The 20,623-nt window shown below is 46.8% G+C and overlaps 1 protein-coding gene and 1 long non-coding RNA gene across 2 annotated transcripts in view; one reads left to right on the top strand and one right to left on the bottom strand.

Annotated features, from left to right (window-relative positions):
* Positions 1-487: 487 nt before the first annotated feature.
* LOC137140919 (uncharacterized) overlaps positions 488-20,623 on the bottom strand; it is a 52,719-nt gene continuing 32,583 nt past the window's right edge. Inside the window, exons 2-3 of the long non-coding RNA XR_010916508.1 lie at positions 1,404-1,555; positions 488-614 (exon numbers count right to left, since the gene is read on the bottom strand). This is a non-coding gene — a long non-coding RNA (uncharacterized lncRNA). The remainder of the gene's footprint in view (positions 615-1,403; positions 1,556-20,623) is intronic.
* LOC137140897 (aquaporin-2-like) lies at positions 6,044-14,439 on the top strand. The gene is made up of 4 exons (XM_067529597.1): positions 6,044-6,470; positions 9,625-9,789; positions 10,730-10,810; positions 12,726-14,439. Exons 1-4 carry the CDS (start codon positions 6,111-6,113, stop codon positions 12,939-12,941), a joined length of 822 nt encoding a protein of 273 aa, XP_067385698.1. The 5' UTR covers positions 6,044-6,110; the 3' UTR covers positions 12,942-14,439.

Raw genomic sequence — 20,623 nt, 5'->3', positions numbered from 1 at the left:
TCCCACTCCTGGATTAACTCTCTCAATGCAGAAAGGGTCTTCACCAGACACATCGCGTTTCAGATGGGCCAGAATTTGGATTCGGTGGATGAAGAGAGAAGTGTTACAATGCGCTTCCCTGAAATGCCTGAAAAATCCCCTGATGCTGCATACCAGGTACATTTCTTCCCCACAGTCTGAAAACCACTGGCTTAGACAGAGTCAAGACGCATGCAAATCTACTCGGTGGAAATGTCTGTGCATAATTCCTGCTGAACGGGGCGCCCCAGATTTTTAAAGAGCGGCTGTGATGCTCTTCCTCTTGCATGGCTCCCTCTTCAATGTGCTTGTGATGCTGCAAATTCATCACCATGGAAGAACCTGTGATGTCATGGCCACAGAATTGGGGCACTACCGTACTGGCAAGAGGAAGAAGATGTTTCCACTGATGCAAAAAAGAACCAGTGACTCTGGGGAAAGGAATGCAGAAGAAAGGCAAGACAGGGACTCCATGAAAGAACTTATTTTATTCATTTCCCTGAGTGTAGCCCTTTCAAAAATAGTCTGATGTTGCCCGATTCCTAGTCTCTTCTCTGTTCTCCGCTTAGTCTTTCCGATGTTCAAGCACACAGCGCCTGACAGAAAGAAGAGGGAGCAAATTGTGAGAATGACCAAAGACCTCCACAGTCTACAAAGCCAGCAAGCATGCAGGCCACCCGTAACTGGATGATTGGATTCAAGCAGGAACATTTAAAACAGATACTTATATAAGAAATATTCTTGTATAAGTATTATACAATACCAGCGGTATTTTGCATGGAATGAAGATAGCATCAGCTGTTCGTGCATTCCCCACAACCAGGTAAGCGAAGCTATCAGTAATCTAGGCACTTGCAAAAGTACGACGTCTGCACTGCTCCCCAGCTTGCAAAATGTTTTATAAAAAAAAAGCACTTTATCTGGCCAGTTCCCTTGTTTCCTGTCGGTTGGAGGAAGCAAGCAGTGCCTTGTCCGTCACTCAAACGTCAGAGGCCAAAGGAAGCATTCAGAACAAGCAGCAATGTTTGATCGCAGTTAAGAGCTGATAACGGTGTTACGGGCCACGGGCTGGTTGATAAGGAGTTTTCTGATTCAATGGTCAAAATAATGGACTCGCACACCTCAGCTGATCTCGTTACAGCATTCGAGTGCTAGCCCAGTGTTCCACAGCTACGCTAGTAGCACAAGTAGCCAGGCTGGGCCATTGGGTTACTGGCAGAATCCACTGGTTGGCTTAACTTTTAGGGCAGGGATCCGGGAGTCAGGACTCCTGGGTTCTATTTCCAGCTCTCTGAGAAAGCGTGTTCCTAGTCCCAGGGCCCTAGGGTGTCCAGGCTAGCTGCTAGCACTAGCCCAGTGACCCAATACCAAGTTTTTCATATTACCCCATGTGGCAAGTGTAAGGCAGACAGCGTGGTACAGTGGGTAGGGCACTGAATCGGAGGTTTTGGAAACCTGGGTTCAACTCCTGACTCATCCACTGGCTCACTGCACGATCTTAGGAAAGTTACAGCTCTCTGTGCCTCAGTTTCCCCACCTACAAAAGAAGAGTGATGATACTGACTCAACATTATAAAGTGACATGGGTGAAAGGTGCAACATGATATCATTAATAACTATCGGAGCACCGGGACTCACGAAGCTGGGTACAGAACCAAAGTGTCCTAGACTCTCAGTTCCCAGCCTTAACTATCAGTCTCCTCCCTTCTCTAGTTAAATTAGGGGCACCTTCTGGGTGCATGCCAGCAGGATCCCAAACTTTCAAGACAGCTCCAGGTTTGGTTTGGTTCTTACATTATCTAACCTGGTTCACCCCTCTGTAAACATTACAGGTCTGAGGACTGATGGCCATCTATAGCCATTGCATCCATAGCCACATACTCTGCCGGCCACATGGACTCGTCCACAGCACAGACACGGTGAATCATCTGATGAGACAACGGCTGTGATGACTCCTTAGAACTAATGTGGCTTTGCTTCACTTTAGTTTTAATAAACAGCTGTTTAATCATGAATTACCACCCTGCCAGCCACAGGTTAGTATTAATCACACGAGCTATCAATTACTATTCTATTTAATTGTTTCTATTAATGATCTCACAACCATAACAGGCTACATTCATTATTGTTCATTGATATTATTTACTGAGTACTGCCAAGTGCTCTGTGCTGCACACAGAACTGGGGTGGAGCAATAGACAGCACACACATCCCTATTTCGGCCCCAGCCCACCTGGCCTCAGAGCACATCACCAGAAAGGGCTATTTTCTATGGTTATGCAAGTGCTGGTGGATCACCAGGGACGCTTCACCGACACCAGTGGTGGCTGGTCAGGGAAGGGGCATGACGTTCGCATCTTTAAGGACGCAGGACTGTTCAGAAAGCTACCAGCAGGGACTTTTGGTAGGTCGACAAGAGTCTGCAGCTGTGTTCAGAGCCGGATTTAGGGGCAGGCGGCGCAGACAACCGCCTGGAGTGCCGGGGCTAGGGGGTGCCAGGCTCAGGGTGCTGCTTCTGCTATTAGCAACATAAGGGGAAATCGAATGTTTGAAGTAAAAAATCCGACTGTGGATCCATTTTTCACGAACCTCCTAGAATGTTCTGGATCTTTGTAGAATTTCATGGAACCTTCCAGACTTTCTGAGAACGACATTTTCCTCGCCCCGCCTAGAATGTTGTCAGCCAGTGAGATATCTGAACAAATTGAAGGGAGAGCCCAGCGGCGATATCGTGAGCCTTGTTTCACTGTGCCATTGTGAAAGCACACTTGTGTTTTAAGACTTGAAGAGCGTACGCAGTGAATAATAAAGGACACATTTAATGAGCCCCCAGAGGTATCTATCGAACCCCTATCTTGAATAAATACAGATTTACAGATCCTACCTTATTGCCTTATATGACAGAGATAAATCATGCATGCAAATCGTGCATCAAAGTCGTGAAATGGGCTACAAATGCAATAAAAAATCAGGTATTCAGAAGTTTAATACATGGAAGGGGAGCGCCAAAGATGCTCCTTACCTGGAGAGCCATTTGGTCTGTGTTTGCTGCCAGAGAACTCCCATTATGTCCTGGTGCATCCTCTTCTCCGAATCCTGGGCTTTTCTCCTGTCCACTCTTTCCCTCTCCATACAGTCTGCAAGATTCGTCTTCCAGGCCCTCAGTTCACAGTCTGATGCAGCACTGGCTTGCAGGATCTCACTGAACGTGTCATCCCACGTCCTCCTTACCTGTCAGGTGTTCTGTGGGGATGGATGGGGAACCCCTCAAGGTCGCAACGGCATCAGGCACAGATAAAACACACAGCGGCACCGTTGTGTGTATAGTCACAACAGAAAGCAAAAGGGAAGATTCAGAACTCCCGTCCCTTGCTCCCCTAAAGTTTTAAAACAAGATCTGCTTACTGACATTTCTGTGTCCTGCCATGGTGACTTCCAAAGCTCCCGCCGACCGGTGTGGGAAAGTGGCCTCCTCCAGAGGAAGAAATAAAGCTGCCATCCTTAGAAACCTTCGTTTTGTAAGGAAAGAGTTGCCGGGGCGCAAGCAATCAGGTGCCGGGGCTAACGCCAATTTTTTTACTTTCATAACTGACGCAGCAAGCTTAGAGGTGCCGGGGCTCAGGCCTAGCAAGCCCTGGCACAAATTAAGCACTGCCAACAGTCCCTTATTACAAGAGATGTCCCTTAGTTTTTCATCGCTGTACAACAAGATTGGGAGTTCCTGCAAAAAGCAGCACGAAATACCCCCGGCGAAGGTAGGTGATCACTGCTTATTATTATTATTTTATAATATATATTTTGTATTTTAATTAGTATATATATTATATATAATAATAAAATAAATCATGATGTTGATGACGATAATAATGATTATTATAATATCAGGAAGAGGCGTGGGGTGCTGGTGCTAAGAAAACAATCCCTTATTTTTGAAATACAAAGTTGGCCACCTTGATTCAGCATGATCCTATTAGCCTGGTAGCCCAGGGAGGAGCAAAAGCAAAAGCAAAAGCAAAAACAAAAGCAATGCTGGATTCCCTATGACTGGTTGGTTAGCTGACTATTGTGCTCAGTGACTTGAATATCTCGGCAATTAGACACGCTGGGATGCTGAGTCATTACTAGCACACTGAGGAAGCCGAACAATTGTTCACAACAACAGGGAAAGGGCAATTGTGGGCGTTTAACGCCCACGGGCTCAGCAAATGCGATTGTGACGCTGAGAACGAAACCATGATGAGGGACGGCCACCAAAGAGAACCAGCTAAATCCTTCAATTCTCCTCCTCCCCCTGAAACTTTGTAAAAGTTCATTAGAGTCTCCAGGCATGGCGCATCATTTGCACTGGTCATAATTTCTTGCCAATCATTCTTACCTCTGCCGGGTTAAACAGGGTTGCCAACCGTCCGTAAATTTACAGACAGTCAGTAAAAAAATGTACAATTTTAACACTGTCAGTAAATCCGTAAATGAATGAAAATGTCCATAAAATTGGGTAGAAATAAAACATATCGTATTTTGACATGGGGTGTGGTCATTCAGAATAACTTCTTGTATCATCAAACTACACTGATCATGACTTTATCCATTTCCTGTTTTCTATTATTGCATGTGCCCAAAGAACCCAATTAACTGCAACTAAAACAACTGCATAATTCCAAATTCCTGTGTCCGTATCGTGAGCGAGTACACCCTTATGTGACATTGTTGTATTGTTTATGGGATTTTTAGTGATGTCAGTAAAAAAATCAACTTCAGATCATGTCAGTAAAAACTGAAATGCGAGGTTGGCGACCCGGCATAGGCAATCTGGGGCAGGGATTCCATGGCCATAAAGCTAACACGCTCCAGTGGCCTGTTGAATCAAGCTCTGGTAAGTCACCCCCTGCTCCTTTATAAGCTATATCTCTTTATGAACACACCTCGTGGCAGACACCGATGGCTTCATAATGAGGGGATGCTGGACTAGCTGGTCCAGGATGATATTTGCTCTTTCAGACTCCAGCTTCTTTCTGGTATTGTATATTCATCTTTGCAAGCAAGCTCTGCCAGTGCATCTCAGTCCCAATGCAGAGGTCTCAGTGCTATTCCAGGCCTGCGCTCCCATACACAGAACTCTGTCTATAGTCCTGACCCACAGCATCACCCCCCACACAAACATACTCTTCCAAACAGACTCCCATACATACAACTCTGCCAATGCACCTCAACGCCCACCCACAGCACCCCTATCATTCCAGGCCAATTCTGCTACGGCAAAAAAGACATGCTAACATCATCGTACCAGTCCCCTTCTGTCTCTCTCCTGGGCAGACCACGTCAAACTCTTTGATGGTTTATAGAATGTATATACCCCTTGTTTTCTGACACAGGATTTGAAAGAGCTCGACATATCATGCCTGAGCCACAAAGAGCAGATCGAGGGCTGTGTTGAAACCTTCGCGAAGTTCTGGGGTTTCGGGATCCAGGACGTTTCGTTTGGCCCGGTAAAAAAATACAGCCTAGCCCTGTCAAGTCTCAGATGGCCATGGCCAGGAGCAAGAAAGAAAGAAAGCAAAAAAATAAATACAAAAAAAAAATTAGATAGATAGATAGATAGATCTGGATCCAAACTCTAAAGATTAAGGCATACTGTTCAGATCCATCTCTAGTTCCCCCAAAACACCACTTCCCCATTCTCCCATCCCTGCTGAAAGTGATGGTGGGGGCAAAGAGAGAGGAGACAGGAATGACACAGAAAGAGGGACCGTATTAAACTGTACCGATGGCAGGGGACGACGACGCTCAGCCTTGTGTTTTATGGACTCTCTGAAGGCTAATTTATGAGCTCCTGAAATTGGCAACTTTCACATTCATGAAGGGGCCGGGTCTGAAGCCAGATACAGCTAGAACACGAGGGGGGGAAAGCATCAGGTTTCCAAGGACCCTGACCCCACCTCCTTCAGCAGCAGATCCCTGGATTTTCTGCGTAGATCTCTCTATATATATTTATCGCACCCCAGCGTCTTTGCAGGGAGCAGTCACACCAGCAGCAACCAAGCAGCTTTTAGGGTCGTTCCCGGCAATTCCCCAGTGACAGTCGCACCCCCGTGATGTGGGAACTCCGGTCAGTAGCTTTCACCCGGGCTGTCTTCGCTGAGTTTCTGGCCACACTGCTCTTTATCTTCTTTGGCCTGGGCTCTGCCCTCAACTGGCCTTTGGCCCCCCCGAACGTCCTGCAGATCTCGCTGGCTTTTGGCTTGGCTATCGCCACCCTGGTCCAGGCCCTGGGGCACGTCAGTGGGGCGCACATCAACCCGGCGGTGACAGTGGCTTGCCTGGTGGGCTCCCACATCTCCTTCCTCAGAGCTGTCTTCTACATGGTGGCACAGCTCCTGGGGGCCGTGGCCGGGGCAGCTCTTCTGCATGAGCTCACCCCACCGAACATCCGGGGACAGCTGGCCATCAACAGGGTAAGGACTCCGCCAACGCACGGACTCTCGGGCAACGGGGGTGATGGGTGGGTGAGGCTTTTAGGGAAACTGAGGCAAGTGAAGCGAGGTCAGGGAGAGCTGGGAATAGAAGCCTGGAGTCCTGCCTCCTGGACCTCCTGGCTCTAACCATACTCCCACCTAGGGCTGAGACCAGAACCGAGGTGTCCTGACACCCGGTACCATGTTCCAACCACTAGACCACATTCCCTTTTAGTAGTGGAAATAGAACCAAGGAGTCCTGGCTCCCAGACCCCCTTGCTCTAACCCGACTCCCTCCTCCTGCTGGCAATGAACCCAGATGTCCTGACACCCAGTACTGCGTTCCAACTACTAGACCATGCTTCCTTCTAGCTGTGTGGGAATAGAACTTAAAGGTCCTGGACCCCAATTCCCCCTTCTCTAAGCACTCCCCAGCGCTGACTATGAGACCAACCAGCCAGAGCCAGGAAATTCACAGCCAAGATGCCCTTTTGACAGAAGACACGTTGCAGTTCCTAGCACTGCCTGCTTATCCCTTCTTGGGGCGCGTATTCCACAACCTCAGCAATCTCCTTGTATGTAGCTGGTGTGGGAATATGCAGTCTGTCTCCCTGCCACGCTCTGTCTTGCCAGTATTTTCAGGATGCTGGTTCCACACCAGGAACCCTGGCATCAGAGCTAGTAGGACAGGATTTTGTAATACAATCACTGCTTCACATGAGGTGATGCCACTTAATGTTCTACTTTCAAAGGTTGGCAGCGGACACAACTGATTAATCACAATGGCCGGTAGACACCCCTGTCCTGGCAGTGCCACTCTCGGCCTCACCTGCCCTGGTATGTAGCAAATTAGAAGGATTTGACTCTGGTTTCATACACCGGGCAACATCAAATCCACAGGAACAAAAGCCAGGGAGACATTTAAAGCTCTGACATATAGGCCAAAAAACAAGGGAACTTGGGGAGTTGTATCTAGATCCCCCAGCTGATGCTCTGTCCTTAACACACAGGGTCCCAATTCTCCACTGCCTTGCATTTTGTGCCGTCGTTTTCACCTGGAAAAAGGGAGGGGCAGGGAGATTAAGATGCTACAAAATCAGAACGTGAGCATTACGAATCCACTTTGCAAGGCGTAAATGACAAAAGGTGCAAGCCAGTGGAAGACCTTGCCCCATGCTGTCCTAGGAAGAAAATAAAAGCATCTATAACTGTGCTGCCAATTCTCCTAATTTTATCCCGAGTCTTGAGATATTTGGTGTCTTTCTTAAATCCCCAGCTCCTGGAATCATGTGATTTTGAGAGAATCAGCTTCTGTTTTTAAAACATGTAAGTTTCCAGCCTTCCTGGCTGTGGAGAAAAGCTTGAAAAATGTCCCTAGTGTATCCTAAAAGTTCAAAAACTAGACAGCTATGAAAAATATAACAATATTTTTTTTTTAACGAATGAAGGCTGAAATCATCACATAGCCACTTGACTCCTGGAGCTGGGGCTTTAAGGAAACCAATAATTGTTGCGAGACTCATGACAAAATCATGAGAGCTGGCAACACTGAATATAAGGGGGTAGATTCTCTTCTCAGGTCTTGTCTACACCCAAAAGTTCACAGCTTTAACTATACATGTATAGTTAAAGCAATTCAACCGCCCCCACTGTGAATGAAGTTATACCAGTATAAAAATCCTCATACCAGTATAACATATTCCTGTAAGGGAGGAGGAATAAAGTATGATGGTATAAGGCACCTTTTATACCAGATTAAGTGCATCCACGCTAAGAGCTGTCCCGGTATAACTATTTCATCTTAAAAAGTAATCACATCCCCTAAACGAGGTGTGATTGCAGTGCATGTAGACATCCCCCGCATGGATATAGCTAGCTCCACTACCAATAGCAGGGGATCCAGCTAGCCGGATTTTGTAAAGGGACTGCTCAGTGCAACAAAAATATCTTTATTCACAGGACTGCAAGCAGGGAACTTGTTTCTTTGTTCAACTGCATCACAACAGAATTAGGAGAGGGGGAAAACTTCTCATTGACTAAACAAATAGTATCGGAGAAGTGAAGCATGACTCCAACCTGTAATACGCTGAGTAACCTAGTTAACCCCTTGAAGACTTCTTTACTACATCCCAACTTCGCTGCTATTGGTATTCTAGCAACTAAATCAAAGCCAGCTCGGGTCTCACTATGAGGTCACGCCTCTGACTGCAGTGTAGACATACCCTGTGTATAGACCAGGCCTCAGTAACGCCAGTGTAAATCCAGAGTTATGCATAGGCAGCAGGTTTAAAACGAACAAAAGGAAGTATTTCTTCACACAATGCACAGTGAACCCGTGGAACTCCTTGCCAGAGGATGTTGTGAAGGCCAAGATTATGACAGCATTCAAAAAAGAACTAGATAAATTCATGGAGGATTGGTCCATCAGTGGCTATTAGCCAGGATGGGCAGGGATGCAAAACCATGCTCTGAAGTATCCCTAGCCTGTGTTTGCCAGAAGCTGAGAATGGGCGACAGGATGGATCACTTGTTGATTTCCTGTTCTGTTCGTTCCCTCTGAAGCACCTGGTATTGGCCACTGTCAGAAGACAGGATGCTGGGCTAGATGGACCATGGGTCTGATTCAGCATGGATGTTCTTATGTTCTCTTTGTTAAGCTAAATATATCGAGCACTTGGAGTCTATCTCCATGTTTTCTAATCTAATCTCTTCCTGAACCCTCTCCAATTTATCACCATCCTTCCTGAGTTTTGGGCACCAGAACTGGACCCAGGATTCCAGCAGTGGTCTCCAAATACAGAGGTAAAATAACCTCTCTACTCCTACCCAAGAGTCTCCTGTTTATGCAGCCCAGGATCGCATTAGCCCTTTTAGGCACAGGGTCACACGAGAACCTGATTGCCCGCCACAGCCCCAAATCTTTTTCCCAGTCGCTGCTTCCCAGGATAGAGCCCCCGTCCTGTGAGTATGGCCTGCCTGCTTTGTTCCCGGATGTATATGTTTACTTTTAGCTGTATTAAAAGGCATATTGTTTGCTTGCGCCCCAGTTTGCTAAGCCATCTAGATCTCTTCGAATCAGTGACCTGCCTGCTTCCTAAAGGACCAGGGAAGGACTCGCGCTTGTTACCGATAAACTGCTTTCTTCTTGTTTCAGCTGCAAAACGACACGACTCCAGGCCAGGCTGTCACCGTTGAGCTCTTTCTCACCTTCCAGCTGGTGCTGTGCATTTTCGCGTCCACCGACGACCAGCGGAGTGATCACATCGGCTCTCCGGCCTTGTCCATTGGCCTCTCTGTTGCCGTGGGTCACTTGCTGGGGGTGCGTCACAATGGCCGGGTTCAAAAGCTTTTGCATTTTAGATCTGTTACGCAAGCGTGCCCATGTCCCGGATAGTTGAGCTAGGCTGTGTACTCTACACTGGAGAGGAAGGATGGCCCAGTGGTTAGGGTGCCAGCCTGGGATTCATAAAACCTGGGTTTGAGTCTTTGTTCTGCCACAGCTTTCCTGTGTAACCTTGAGCAAAGCCACTCTGTGCCCCAGTTTCCCAGCTGTAAAATGGGGTAAGTAGCACTTCCCTGCCACTTAAGTGGTGTTGTGAGGCTAAATCCATTAACGATTGTGAGGTGCTCAGAGACTACAGTAATGGGGAGCCTCTCACAATAGCATCATGGGCCATGAGTATGGCTCCTACGCACTATGGTAACATTAAAAATAATAAGCACCCAACATAGATCACTCCAGCCCCAGACTCCCCTAGCTAGAGATGCAGCAGGGACCAATATACTGATTCCTTCCACGGATCTCAAAGCCCTTTGCAAACATGAATGATCCCCTGTGGGATCTAGATCATGTTGCAGAGGAGGACATTGATGAGGCTTGCCCAACGTCTCTGTAGCAGAGCTGGGAAATAATGACAGAAACAATCCTGTGCTTTACCAATCAGGCCATGCATTCAACAAGAGGTCACAGCCATAGGCGCTGCAGGGAAACTCCCAGCCTCTTCCAGCAGGAGCCAATGAGAGAATTTAGCTCCCACAAATTCTACCTTTGCCAGCAATGGGGGAGCTGCATGATTCCAGCTATACGACTGGCTGGTGAAAGATGCCGGCTTCTCTTTTCCTAGCACAATGCAGCTTGGAGGGCATAAAGCTTGTGCCAATGAATGAAGCATGCTCATAACAGGCTGACATTTTAAAACAGTCTAATTGCTGAAAGGACTTGGTGGTTAATAACAACAGTACCCCTTTTTTTCCCCCAGATCCACTACACCGGCTGTTCCATGAACCCCGCCAGATCTTTCGCCCCGGCTGTGATAGTAGGAGACTTCAGTGCCCATTGGGTAAGAATTTAGCCTCCCTCCCCCCCCCCCCAAACACACACTCCTCGTAGCTGCAGATCAGGGTATAGTTTTGGCAGTGCATAAGGTTGCCAGTTTTGGTTGGACATATTCCTGGAGGTTTCATCACCTGACATAAACTTTCATTAAAGATTCGTCTTTAATTTCTGGAGACTCCAGGAAAATCCCGGAGGGTTGGCGACCCTAGGCCGCCCGTGCGCTGTCGTATCGCTATTTCTAGAACTCTCAAAAGTCAGTCCAGCTGCTGGCATTTTGACAGTGAGAAGGGTAATAATAATAGGATCCAAACCAGGCTCCTGTTGTCACCTGGAAGAAAGATCTACAGAATGACAGCAATAAGCACAGCAAACCATGGACGCTAAATTGCCGAACCAGTGAGCTAAGCTGCAAGCGGAAAATAGCGCGTGTTTGGTTCTATGGGAGTTGGCAGTAGGCACAAAACCTGCAGAGAGTTTTAGTCTAGTTATTCTCGAACTAATCTTCCCTGATTCCAGTTTGAACCAGCACGGTTCAATTTTTCCATCAGATCTGGTCGGCATTTGTTTGCAATCAAATGTGTGTGTTCAGCCATCCAAAAAGGGGGGGTAAAGGAAGAGACACTTTGCTCATTCTTGGCAAAGTTGGGGAAGCTTTAGGAGTTGGATCAATTTCCTGGGTCAGAGGTCAGGTGACAGCCAGCTTGAAAACGTTTCTTTTGCATGTTGACCCGGAAAACGTGCCTGCCGAGAGCAGATTCAGAACTAGAGCCGTGGAACACATGGAAGCTGTGTTTTAGTTTGGCAGAACTTCACGGGTTCAGTTTGGGTTCTGCATAAACCAAACCAAGCTGAATCCCATTTTACCCAAACCACCTAGGTTTAAGGTGACTAAATAAATAACAATGCAGCAATACTACTTAGCACTTTATCCTACAAAGCACTTTGTAAAGGTGGCTGGTATCACTATCTCCGTTCATTCCAATGGACAAGCCAAGGCTCAGAGAGGGGAAGTGCCTTGCTTTAGTTCACAGAGCAATTTAATACCTGAACTGAAAAAAAGAAAGGAAAAAAAAATCCTACCTCTTTGCTTTAACTGCTAGACCACAATCCCCCCTAGAACTGCTATCCCTGATCTAACCACTAGTCCACATTCCCCACTAAGGGTGAGAAGGGAATCCAAGAGAATCCAATTCCCCGTCTTCTACTCTCTCCAGGAGAGATTCTCTCCTGCAGCTCAGCACAGAACCAAAGAAGTCAAAATCTCAGTGCTATGTTCTAACCACAAGCCTGTACCATGTCCCACACTTCTGGTTTCCCCACAAACCCATAAACCAGGTTTAGGCAATGGCTAAACGACATAAATTATGTCACTCAGGGATGTGAATTAGCCACACCCTGAGCACCATAAATGATGCCGACTTAAGCCCCAGTGTGGACAGCGCTCTGTCTGAGGCGAGGTGGATTAATTCACTCAACAGGAGAGCTGCACCGCTGTGAGTTCTCTACCGCAGCCATAGCCTTAGAGTTAGTTTTCCAAAAGCTCATTGGTTTGCTCTTGGTTCCACAAAAGCAATGAAGAAAACGGGCTTATCTTCAGATCCATTTGATCAGAGCCACCAGTGCTTGGGGGCGGGTAGTTTGGACAAAAGGTTCTGGTGTGGGTCCATCTCACGGTCCAAACGTCAGCGGATATCAAGGTAGAGCCAATATAGACGCGTGTCCCCCCACTGGGATGAAAAGTTTACGGCCGTGGGCAAACATTGAGCCGCACTGATTCCCAAATGCGGAGTGAACTCAAGACCAGGTGGCTTGAAGATCAGATTCATATCCGTAATGATCTGGTGTCCCTTTCAAGTTCCAGCTACATGTCTCCTGCAGCTCATTCAGGAACCTACTTTCTTCTCTCTCCATCTCCCCAGGTCTTCTGGCTGGGGCCTTTGGCTGGTGCAGTGGTGGCCTCGCTGATCTACAGTTACGTTCTCTTCCCGCACACCAAGACCCTGTCGGAGCGACTCGCCATCTTCAAAGGCTTTGAGCCTGAGGAGGATTGGGAAGAGCGGGAAGTTCGCCGGAGGCAGTCAATGGAGCTGCACTCCCCGCAGACTGGGCCAAGAGGCATGGCAGAGAAAGTCTAGCTAAGCCACCAGGGGCTGCAATAGGAGCTAGCCATATTCTCCAGCCTCTGTTTTAGAGACAACCGCACATCCAGACAGGTGACAAATGCACTTTGCCCCCTGTGGCCGAGGGGTAAAGGTGCCACCATCAGCCCAGAAGTTGCCCCATGGGGAGATACCCAATGAGCCAGTGCTACCTGTGCCCCTCTCCCTCAGCAACTCACTTAACCTTCCCTACACTTTCCAGTTTTCGGCCTCTAGGGGCAATGCCATGAACAAATTACTCACACACACCCCAGCGGCCTCAGCACAGCAACAGGAGTTAGGACTCCTGGGTCCGATTCCCAGCTCTACTGCCAAACATCCCGTGGCAAGTCACTTCTTTTCTCGGTACCTCAGTTTCCTCGCCTGTAGATTGAGGGTGATGCTACCTCCCAACTCACTGAGTCGTCGCACAGACATATTAACATTTGCTGAGGATTTTAAAGCGTGATATATTAGCATGGTTTTTATTATTGCCATTTAATAGGGGGGTTGATGACCACCCTGATTCCCCACTGCAATCTCTTCTGGTCCACATCCCCACCTATCTCAGACCTCTCTCGCTGCTATGGCTGCTTGCTCCCGAACTGGTGGTCTCATGCAGGGCAGATTCTATGCCGGGATCAGAATAGCACAGGAGGTTTTCCACAGAAATGCGAAGGCTACGTCATTCATCCTACCACGACAGCTTTTATTAATTTCATGTGGCTGTTTATGCCGGTCTTCCAGCTCACATGGTTCTACAGAGTCAGCCCCTTTGCCTGTATTCCCCAGAGCCATCTCCAGGGCTTGCTCCCTTGACATTTGCCTCCAACTCTTATTCGCTGTATTGCCAAGCTCCTTCTTACCCCAGGTCTAATTCGGCACAGGCATCCTTGTGAGGCTCTTAAATAGCGGTCGCAGCCCACCCCAGAGGTAGCTGCATTTCCTTGGCAGGTAAAGCAGTGACGGCTTAACCTGTTCTGTGTCAGGACTAAAAATATGACTCCTTGTCCCCAAGCCTGTTCCTCCAATCAGAAGTGGGTTTGTTTTTTTTTAAACGTGTCCTGCCTCTCTGTAGATTGAACTAAAGTGATTTAATTCACTGATTTAAAATGTGATTTGCATTAGTAGCAACAAATGTTATTTAAATCACTAATTTTCTTTTCTTTTTACAATATATTTCTTATTTTAATTACTTTCGTAAAGAAAACTTAATTCTCACTGCCTGGCTGGCAAAAGAACCCAGGAAATTTACCCAAAACTTAAACTAGCAATGAGATGGCATAAATAATGACTGTATATTTATTCAGATTCTTCATTTTTACATTCCAATACTAAACAATATCAACGACTGTTCTCTTTTTGCTTTAGACATTTAACTTATTGTTCATCGTGATAGTGTGTAAAGCTCAAATGAAACTGAACAAAGCCATGATTTTTTTAAATATGGTTGAATATTTGTTGTGTTAATTTCAAATAAAGCACCTTAAATTTGCTTTTACATATCAAATCAATAAAATAACAGCTTCACATTAATATAGCACTGTATCTTTCATCCCACAGTGCTTTGCAAACTGCTTCCATATAAAATCTTATTCTGTTATCTTTCTACTGAATAGTAATTTATTCCAAGAGTAAAGGTATTCATCAGTGTGAGAACAGAAGGTAAAAATGGGTCCATAATGATCACTAACTCGCCACTGAAATGCAGCCACTTCTGGGGTGGAATGCAGCCACCTTACTACCACCAGCAGCACATTATAGCTTTTATTTTGTGTTGGGTGGTGATTCTGGACATATTAATCTTTTATAATCCCAACCCACATCATCCAATTAGGGACACAAAATAAACATCTTTCCCTTACCAGTACTCTAGTGTGTCACATTTTTATTATACACTTTCTGTTTCTGATCTCTGCTACACATGTATTAATCTGGAACAACCTCATTAGGCCAAATTCTCAGTGGGCATAAATCCGCCTACACCAGTTGACAATGTGACTCAATGACTTCAGTGGATTTATGCCAGATGGGGATCTGGCCCCATTGACTCCCGTGGAGTTACAACACATTACACCAGCTGAGAATCTGACCTACTGACTTCAAGGGAGTTACACTGACTTACACCAACTGGGGTAATGGCTTATTGACTTAAATGGAGCCAAACCACTTTATACCAGCTGGGAACCTAGTCCCACCTCCTCCAACGTATTTAGGTGCCTAACTCCCATTGATTCCAGTGGGAGTTAAGTGCCTAAATACCTCTGAGATTAGGGCACCATTGACTTAACAGGAGCAGTGGCAATTTCCACCACTTGAGAATCTGCCTCATTTGCGGCTATGGAGCTATGTCCATTTACACTAGCTGAGAATCTGCCCCGTTTGACACCAGTGGAGTCACTCCAGATTGACACTAGTGTCACTCAGTTCACAGATCTAGCCTGGCGTCCCAGGGAATATCTGAGTTGCCTGAAAGAAACCCGAGACCAACCCAACTGAGCCGCCCTTTACACTGAGCGGCTATTTATAAATGGTTCAATGGGGGGTCGATGAAAGAGGAGCCACCGTTTTCAGAAGTGGTTAATCAATTGCCATCGATTCCTGTGGAATCCAGCAGGTCCATGGGGTGGCTTATAACCAACGCTAACACCTGCTACTGAGATGCTCAGAAGCATTTACAATTGCACGTCTGTAACATGCTTTAACCCTTTGTAAACCAGTTATAAAGGGACCCCCAAAGCGTGACTGCCACATCAATGGCAAATGGAAATGGAAATATTGCACAGAGGAACCTTTTTCTCTCCCTGACTTGAGGTTTCTCCTTGGGTCCTGGTGCTCCAGGCCGCAGGCCCTGTGTTCTATTGAAGGGCGCAGCTGGTCACTCCACGAAACGCTGGTGCTATAGAAATGCAAGATCATTATCGCTTCAGAAATAGCCAGCCCCTTGCTGCTCTGAAATCGGCCCAAACCATCCAAATGAACCTGTCCTTTTAACCCCCAAACCAGCAATCTAGCACCGTAATTAGAGACATACTCAGCGTAAGAGGGGCTGCCACAAAGGTCTTTTATCTCTCTTACTCAGCTATCGTCTGGATCTCTTTGGCCATTAGCCTTTGGCCCTTGGGCTGCCTGTGGGGATCTCAGATAGCCCCATAACCTGCTTCCTTTAGCTCCAGCCTGGTGCGAGCCACTTTCCCAGAGCTGCAGTCTCTGGAGAACAATATTAATAATACCCAGCTCTTAGATGGTTGTTTTTCCTCAGCAGATTGCAAAGCTCTTTACAAAGGAGGGCAACATAATTATACCTATTTTACAGATGGGGAAAATGAGGCGGGGTGGGATGATAAGCCCAAGGTCACCCAGCAAGCCACCAGCTGAGACCAGAATCCAGATTTACGCCAGCACACTAGCCACTAGGCCATACTGCTTCTCATTTCATCAAGCAGCCACACAGCCTCTTTATTGGCTTGCTTTTGGCAAGAGCTGAGTCACTGCAACCAAAAAACTGACAGCCGTTTGGCATGTCAGGCTTGGTCCCCTATCTCAGTGGACGTTTGCCCACTCACAATTCTTTCTCAAGTCTCAGGATATTTGCTGCATTTCTTAAGCTCCCAGCGGACTTATGTGATTAGGTGACACTATCAGCTCACATTTAAGGAAAAAAGTAAGTTTCTAACCTTTGTAGTTGCTGAGAAAATTTTGAAAATTTGAACCCTACAGGCTACGACATTGAGAAGCGAATCAAAAGAACCCAAAAGCCGCTGTTTTCAAAAGTCTCGTGTCTTTTTAGTCAATCTCATGATTTTTAGGACCCTGCTCTTGATTTTTCAACCACTTGGGGTTGCAATTCTGCATTTGAAAATCTGGTTGCATGCAAATGTGTTTTGGCTATAGCAACCTTTGTGGGACTTGGAAGGTGAAGAAAAGCACGGGTTCAAGGACAACAGTGTTGCCAATTCTTACGATTATGTCATGAGTCTCATGATCATTATTGTTTATCTTAAAGCCCCAGCTCCTGGAGTCAGGTGGATATGTGATGACTTCAGCCTTCATTCTTAAAGTTGCCCTCGCGGCAACCGTTCTCCGGTGTTCAGGGGCCATACTTACATTGGCATTCCCGCCCCCGTCGGCAGCGCCCTACGGGGGGGGGTCTGGGACCCCTGTCCCACTCTCCCCCATTTCCCCCCACATTGGTGGCAGCAGCAGTGTCGGCAGTGCCCCGCGAGTGGTGTGTGTCTGCAGACCCGTGCTGCGGGGGTATGAGTGATGAGCTCACCCCGCACTCCCTGCACCTGAGGATCCTGCCCTCCTGCGACAGAGGGTGGGGCAAATAGCTGTGGAGAAAGTTCTCTCTATTATTTTAACATAATCTCATCTCATAATCAATTTTAAAGCCAGTTTCAGAATAAGTTTGCAGAGGACACCAGGAAGTCAGTCTGTGGGCACATGGCTGGAATGCTTCCTGCAGCAGCCCCATAAATAGTTACTCTGATAAAGGGGCTCCCTGATACTCATAAACATTTTTTTGAGCTCTCATCTGTTGCCAAGTACATTTTTAATCTTAAAGAAACTCTTTTATAGCAAATGTAAGGGATACATAAACATTTTTCTCCTTGGTACATTTTTAATCTTGCTTTTATAGCAAATGTAAGGGGGTTGTGAAAATTTTTGACCAAATCATGGGAGGAACATGGTAACAGCGAATGCAAAAGTTGTTCGGGAACTTCAGAGATTTCATATCCCCGTTGCCCAGGGGTCTGCAGTGACTTCAGCGCTTCGGTACCAGCCTGAGGGCAGACTGCCTAGAAGCAAGGCACAAACCCCACATTAGTTGTGAGTTCTATACTTAGGTTTCACCGACCAATTCTCAAGTGTAAACTCCTTAGAGACTGTAACAGCCTTATCAGGGAGTCACAGACAGTTCGCTTGGGTGTTCTGGATCTCTCTCGCCGCACAGCTGAGCCTGCCTTTGTTATAGACGGTCCCTTGAGCTGGGCAGGACACAACACTTTCCTTCTGCTGGAGACCAGCACGTCCCATCAGGTAATGTCTCTCTCCTGTTTGGTGATTTACACAGTCACAGCGGCTCAGAATACAAGTGCTCAAATATTACCTTACAAGATGGGATAAGATACAGATGCTACATGTGTGATTAACGCCGACAGCAACACACAAGCACTCACTAAAGCCCAGACACCTATTTTACCCCCCAGTTTTAAGAACGCTGGCACACAGGGGAGCCAGTTACGTATTTGTCAGGGTCAGTTGAGACACGGGGATCTTGGCATCAGCCGGCACCTAGTCTGCCAACATCACACCACTGTTTAAGAACTGGGCCTTAATTCTCTGTGAGCCTGAATTTTCTGTCACTGGGGTAATCGGGAGTAACTCCACTGAAGCAAAGGGAGTTACAGTGGTGTGAGTGAGAAGAGAATCAGAGCCTCTGACTTTAATGGGGTTAATCCTGGTTTGCAGAGCGCTGAGGGTAAAAAAAAATCAGAACCATAACCCCTCTTGTTTCGGGCCCACAGACCACACTAGGGGATGGGTCAGAGCCAAATCCCTTTGTGACGTGAGTCAGAGGACTGCGTGGACGCAGTTCATAGAATCACAGAAGATGAGGATTGGAAGGGACCTCAGGAGGTCATCTTGTCCAACCCCCTGTTCAAAGCACGACCAACCCCGACTAAAACATCCCAGCCAGGGCTTTGTCAAGCGGGCCTTAAGAACCTCTGAGGATGGAGATTCCATCACCTCCCTAGGTAACCCATTCCAGTGCTTCACCAAAGCTTTTCCTAATGTCCAACCTAGACCTCCTCCACTGCAACTTGAGACCATTGCTCCTAGTTCTGTCATCTACTACCACAGAGAACAGCCTAGCTCCATCCTCCCTGGATCCCCCTTTCAGGTAGTTGAAGGCTGCTATCAAATTCCCCCTCATTTTTCTCTTCTGCAGACTAAACAAACCCAGTTCCCTCAGCCTCTCCTCATAAGTCATGTGCACCAGCCCCCTAATCATTTTTGTTGCCCTCCCCTGGACTCTCTCCAGTTTGTCCACATCCTTCCTGTAGTGGGGGACCCAAAACTGGATCCAATACTCCAAATGTGGCCTCACCAATGCCGAATAGGGGGGAATAATCACTTCCCTCCATCTGCTGGCAATGCTCCTACTAATGTAGCCCAATGTGCCCTTAGCCTTCTTGACAAACACATTAAGTTCAAGTTCAGGTCACCAGACTCAGAGGGGTCATGAGGGATAAATACATTAAAGCTTCTGAAGTGCTCAGATACTATGGTAATGTGGGCCAGATAAGAACCATAGATAGCTCTTCCCAGTATTCATTTGGCTGGAATCTGGGAATAGCCTGTGTTCCATGAGTTCAGATTCAGACTGATGCAATTCTTGTAATTGGTTCTGTTTTGTCATTCACCCCCAGGAGTTTGTGTACTAGACACAGCACAGAAGTAGAAAAGCAACTGGCAGCCTGACAATGTCTCCGACCTTCTAAATACATTGCAGAGGGAATTGTGCCATCTGTATTAGTGAAAGGCTATAGGGGTAGAAGGAAAAACAGGAACCGCTGGACGAACAGACAGACCTCGTCATGCAGGATCACCTGGAAGGAACATGAAGCGTGTCACAACTTTCAGACTCACAGTTCCCTCTGCACTGGAAAATTTTTGAGAAATCAGCAAATTTTCCTCTCCCAAATGGGGACGATAAATCAAAATGGCCCAAAACGGTTGTGAACTGAAAATCGGACAAATGAATCCAGTTGTGTCTATGAAGAGGTTTCATTTTAAAACACTTGTTTCAGTTTTGACATTTTTTATTTCAATTCATTTTTTGTTCACAATTATTAACTCACGTTTTGAAACAAAGAGTTGTTTCAAACCTGAACAATTGAATTTCTCATTTAGAAAACGTCCTGTTCTCCTAAAGGTTGCTGCTAAACCTATCATTGCCAGGGCCAACCTCCACAAGCCTTCAGATTCAGGCACTGCTTAATTTGAAATGAAAGAGATTCCGGGGCTCAAGCAATTTTTTTTACTGCCATGGCAATCTCAGAGGTGCTGGGGCTATGACCTGCCAAGCCTAGGGGTGCTGGGCTCAGTCCTGGCAAGTCCTAGCACAAATTAAGCACTGGATTCAGGACAGCATTTTGCCCTAGCGAGAGAAATAAAAGTGGGATCCGCTTTTGCCCAAATTACAGAAGAATTTTCCAGCCAAAAATAGAACTGGAGCTGCAGCTCTTTGTGGCTAGGAAAGGATTTCTAGCTCTCCGAAGTACACATGCCCTCCATCACCATAGGAACTAAGCACCTCATAATTCTGAATGGATCTGTACTCACAATGCCCCCATGAGGTAGGGAAATGTTATTATCCCCATTTTACAAGGGGAAACTGAGTCACAAAGAGGCTCAGTAACTTGCCTGAGATCCTAGAGAAAAAACTCAAGTCCCTCAAGAGGGAAGCTAAAACTCTAACACCAGACCATTCCCTCTCTCCCGAAGCTAACACTGTCCCCTTGTGTGAAGTCACTGTGCAAGGTGGGGAAAAGGAATCTGCTGCTTTTGCAAAATGCATAGGGGAGATAAAAGAAGCCGCTGAGACCTTCCTCCTAACTTTCCACTCAGGGCCAGAATTACAAGTCCTCATTCCTCCCAGGTCTTTTCAC

Source organism: Emydura macquarii, unplaced genomic scaffold (assembly GCF_026122565.2).
Source record: "Emydura macquarii macquarii isolate MOO-44397 ecotype Brisbane River unplaced genomic scaffold, CSIRO-AGI_Emac_v2 contig_2994, whole genome shotgun sequence".
NCBI classification, from domain to species: Eukaryota; Metazoa; Chordata; order Testudines; family Chelidae; genus Emydura; species Emydura macquarii.
This window is presented reverse-complemented; position numbering and strand designations above follow the sequence as displayed.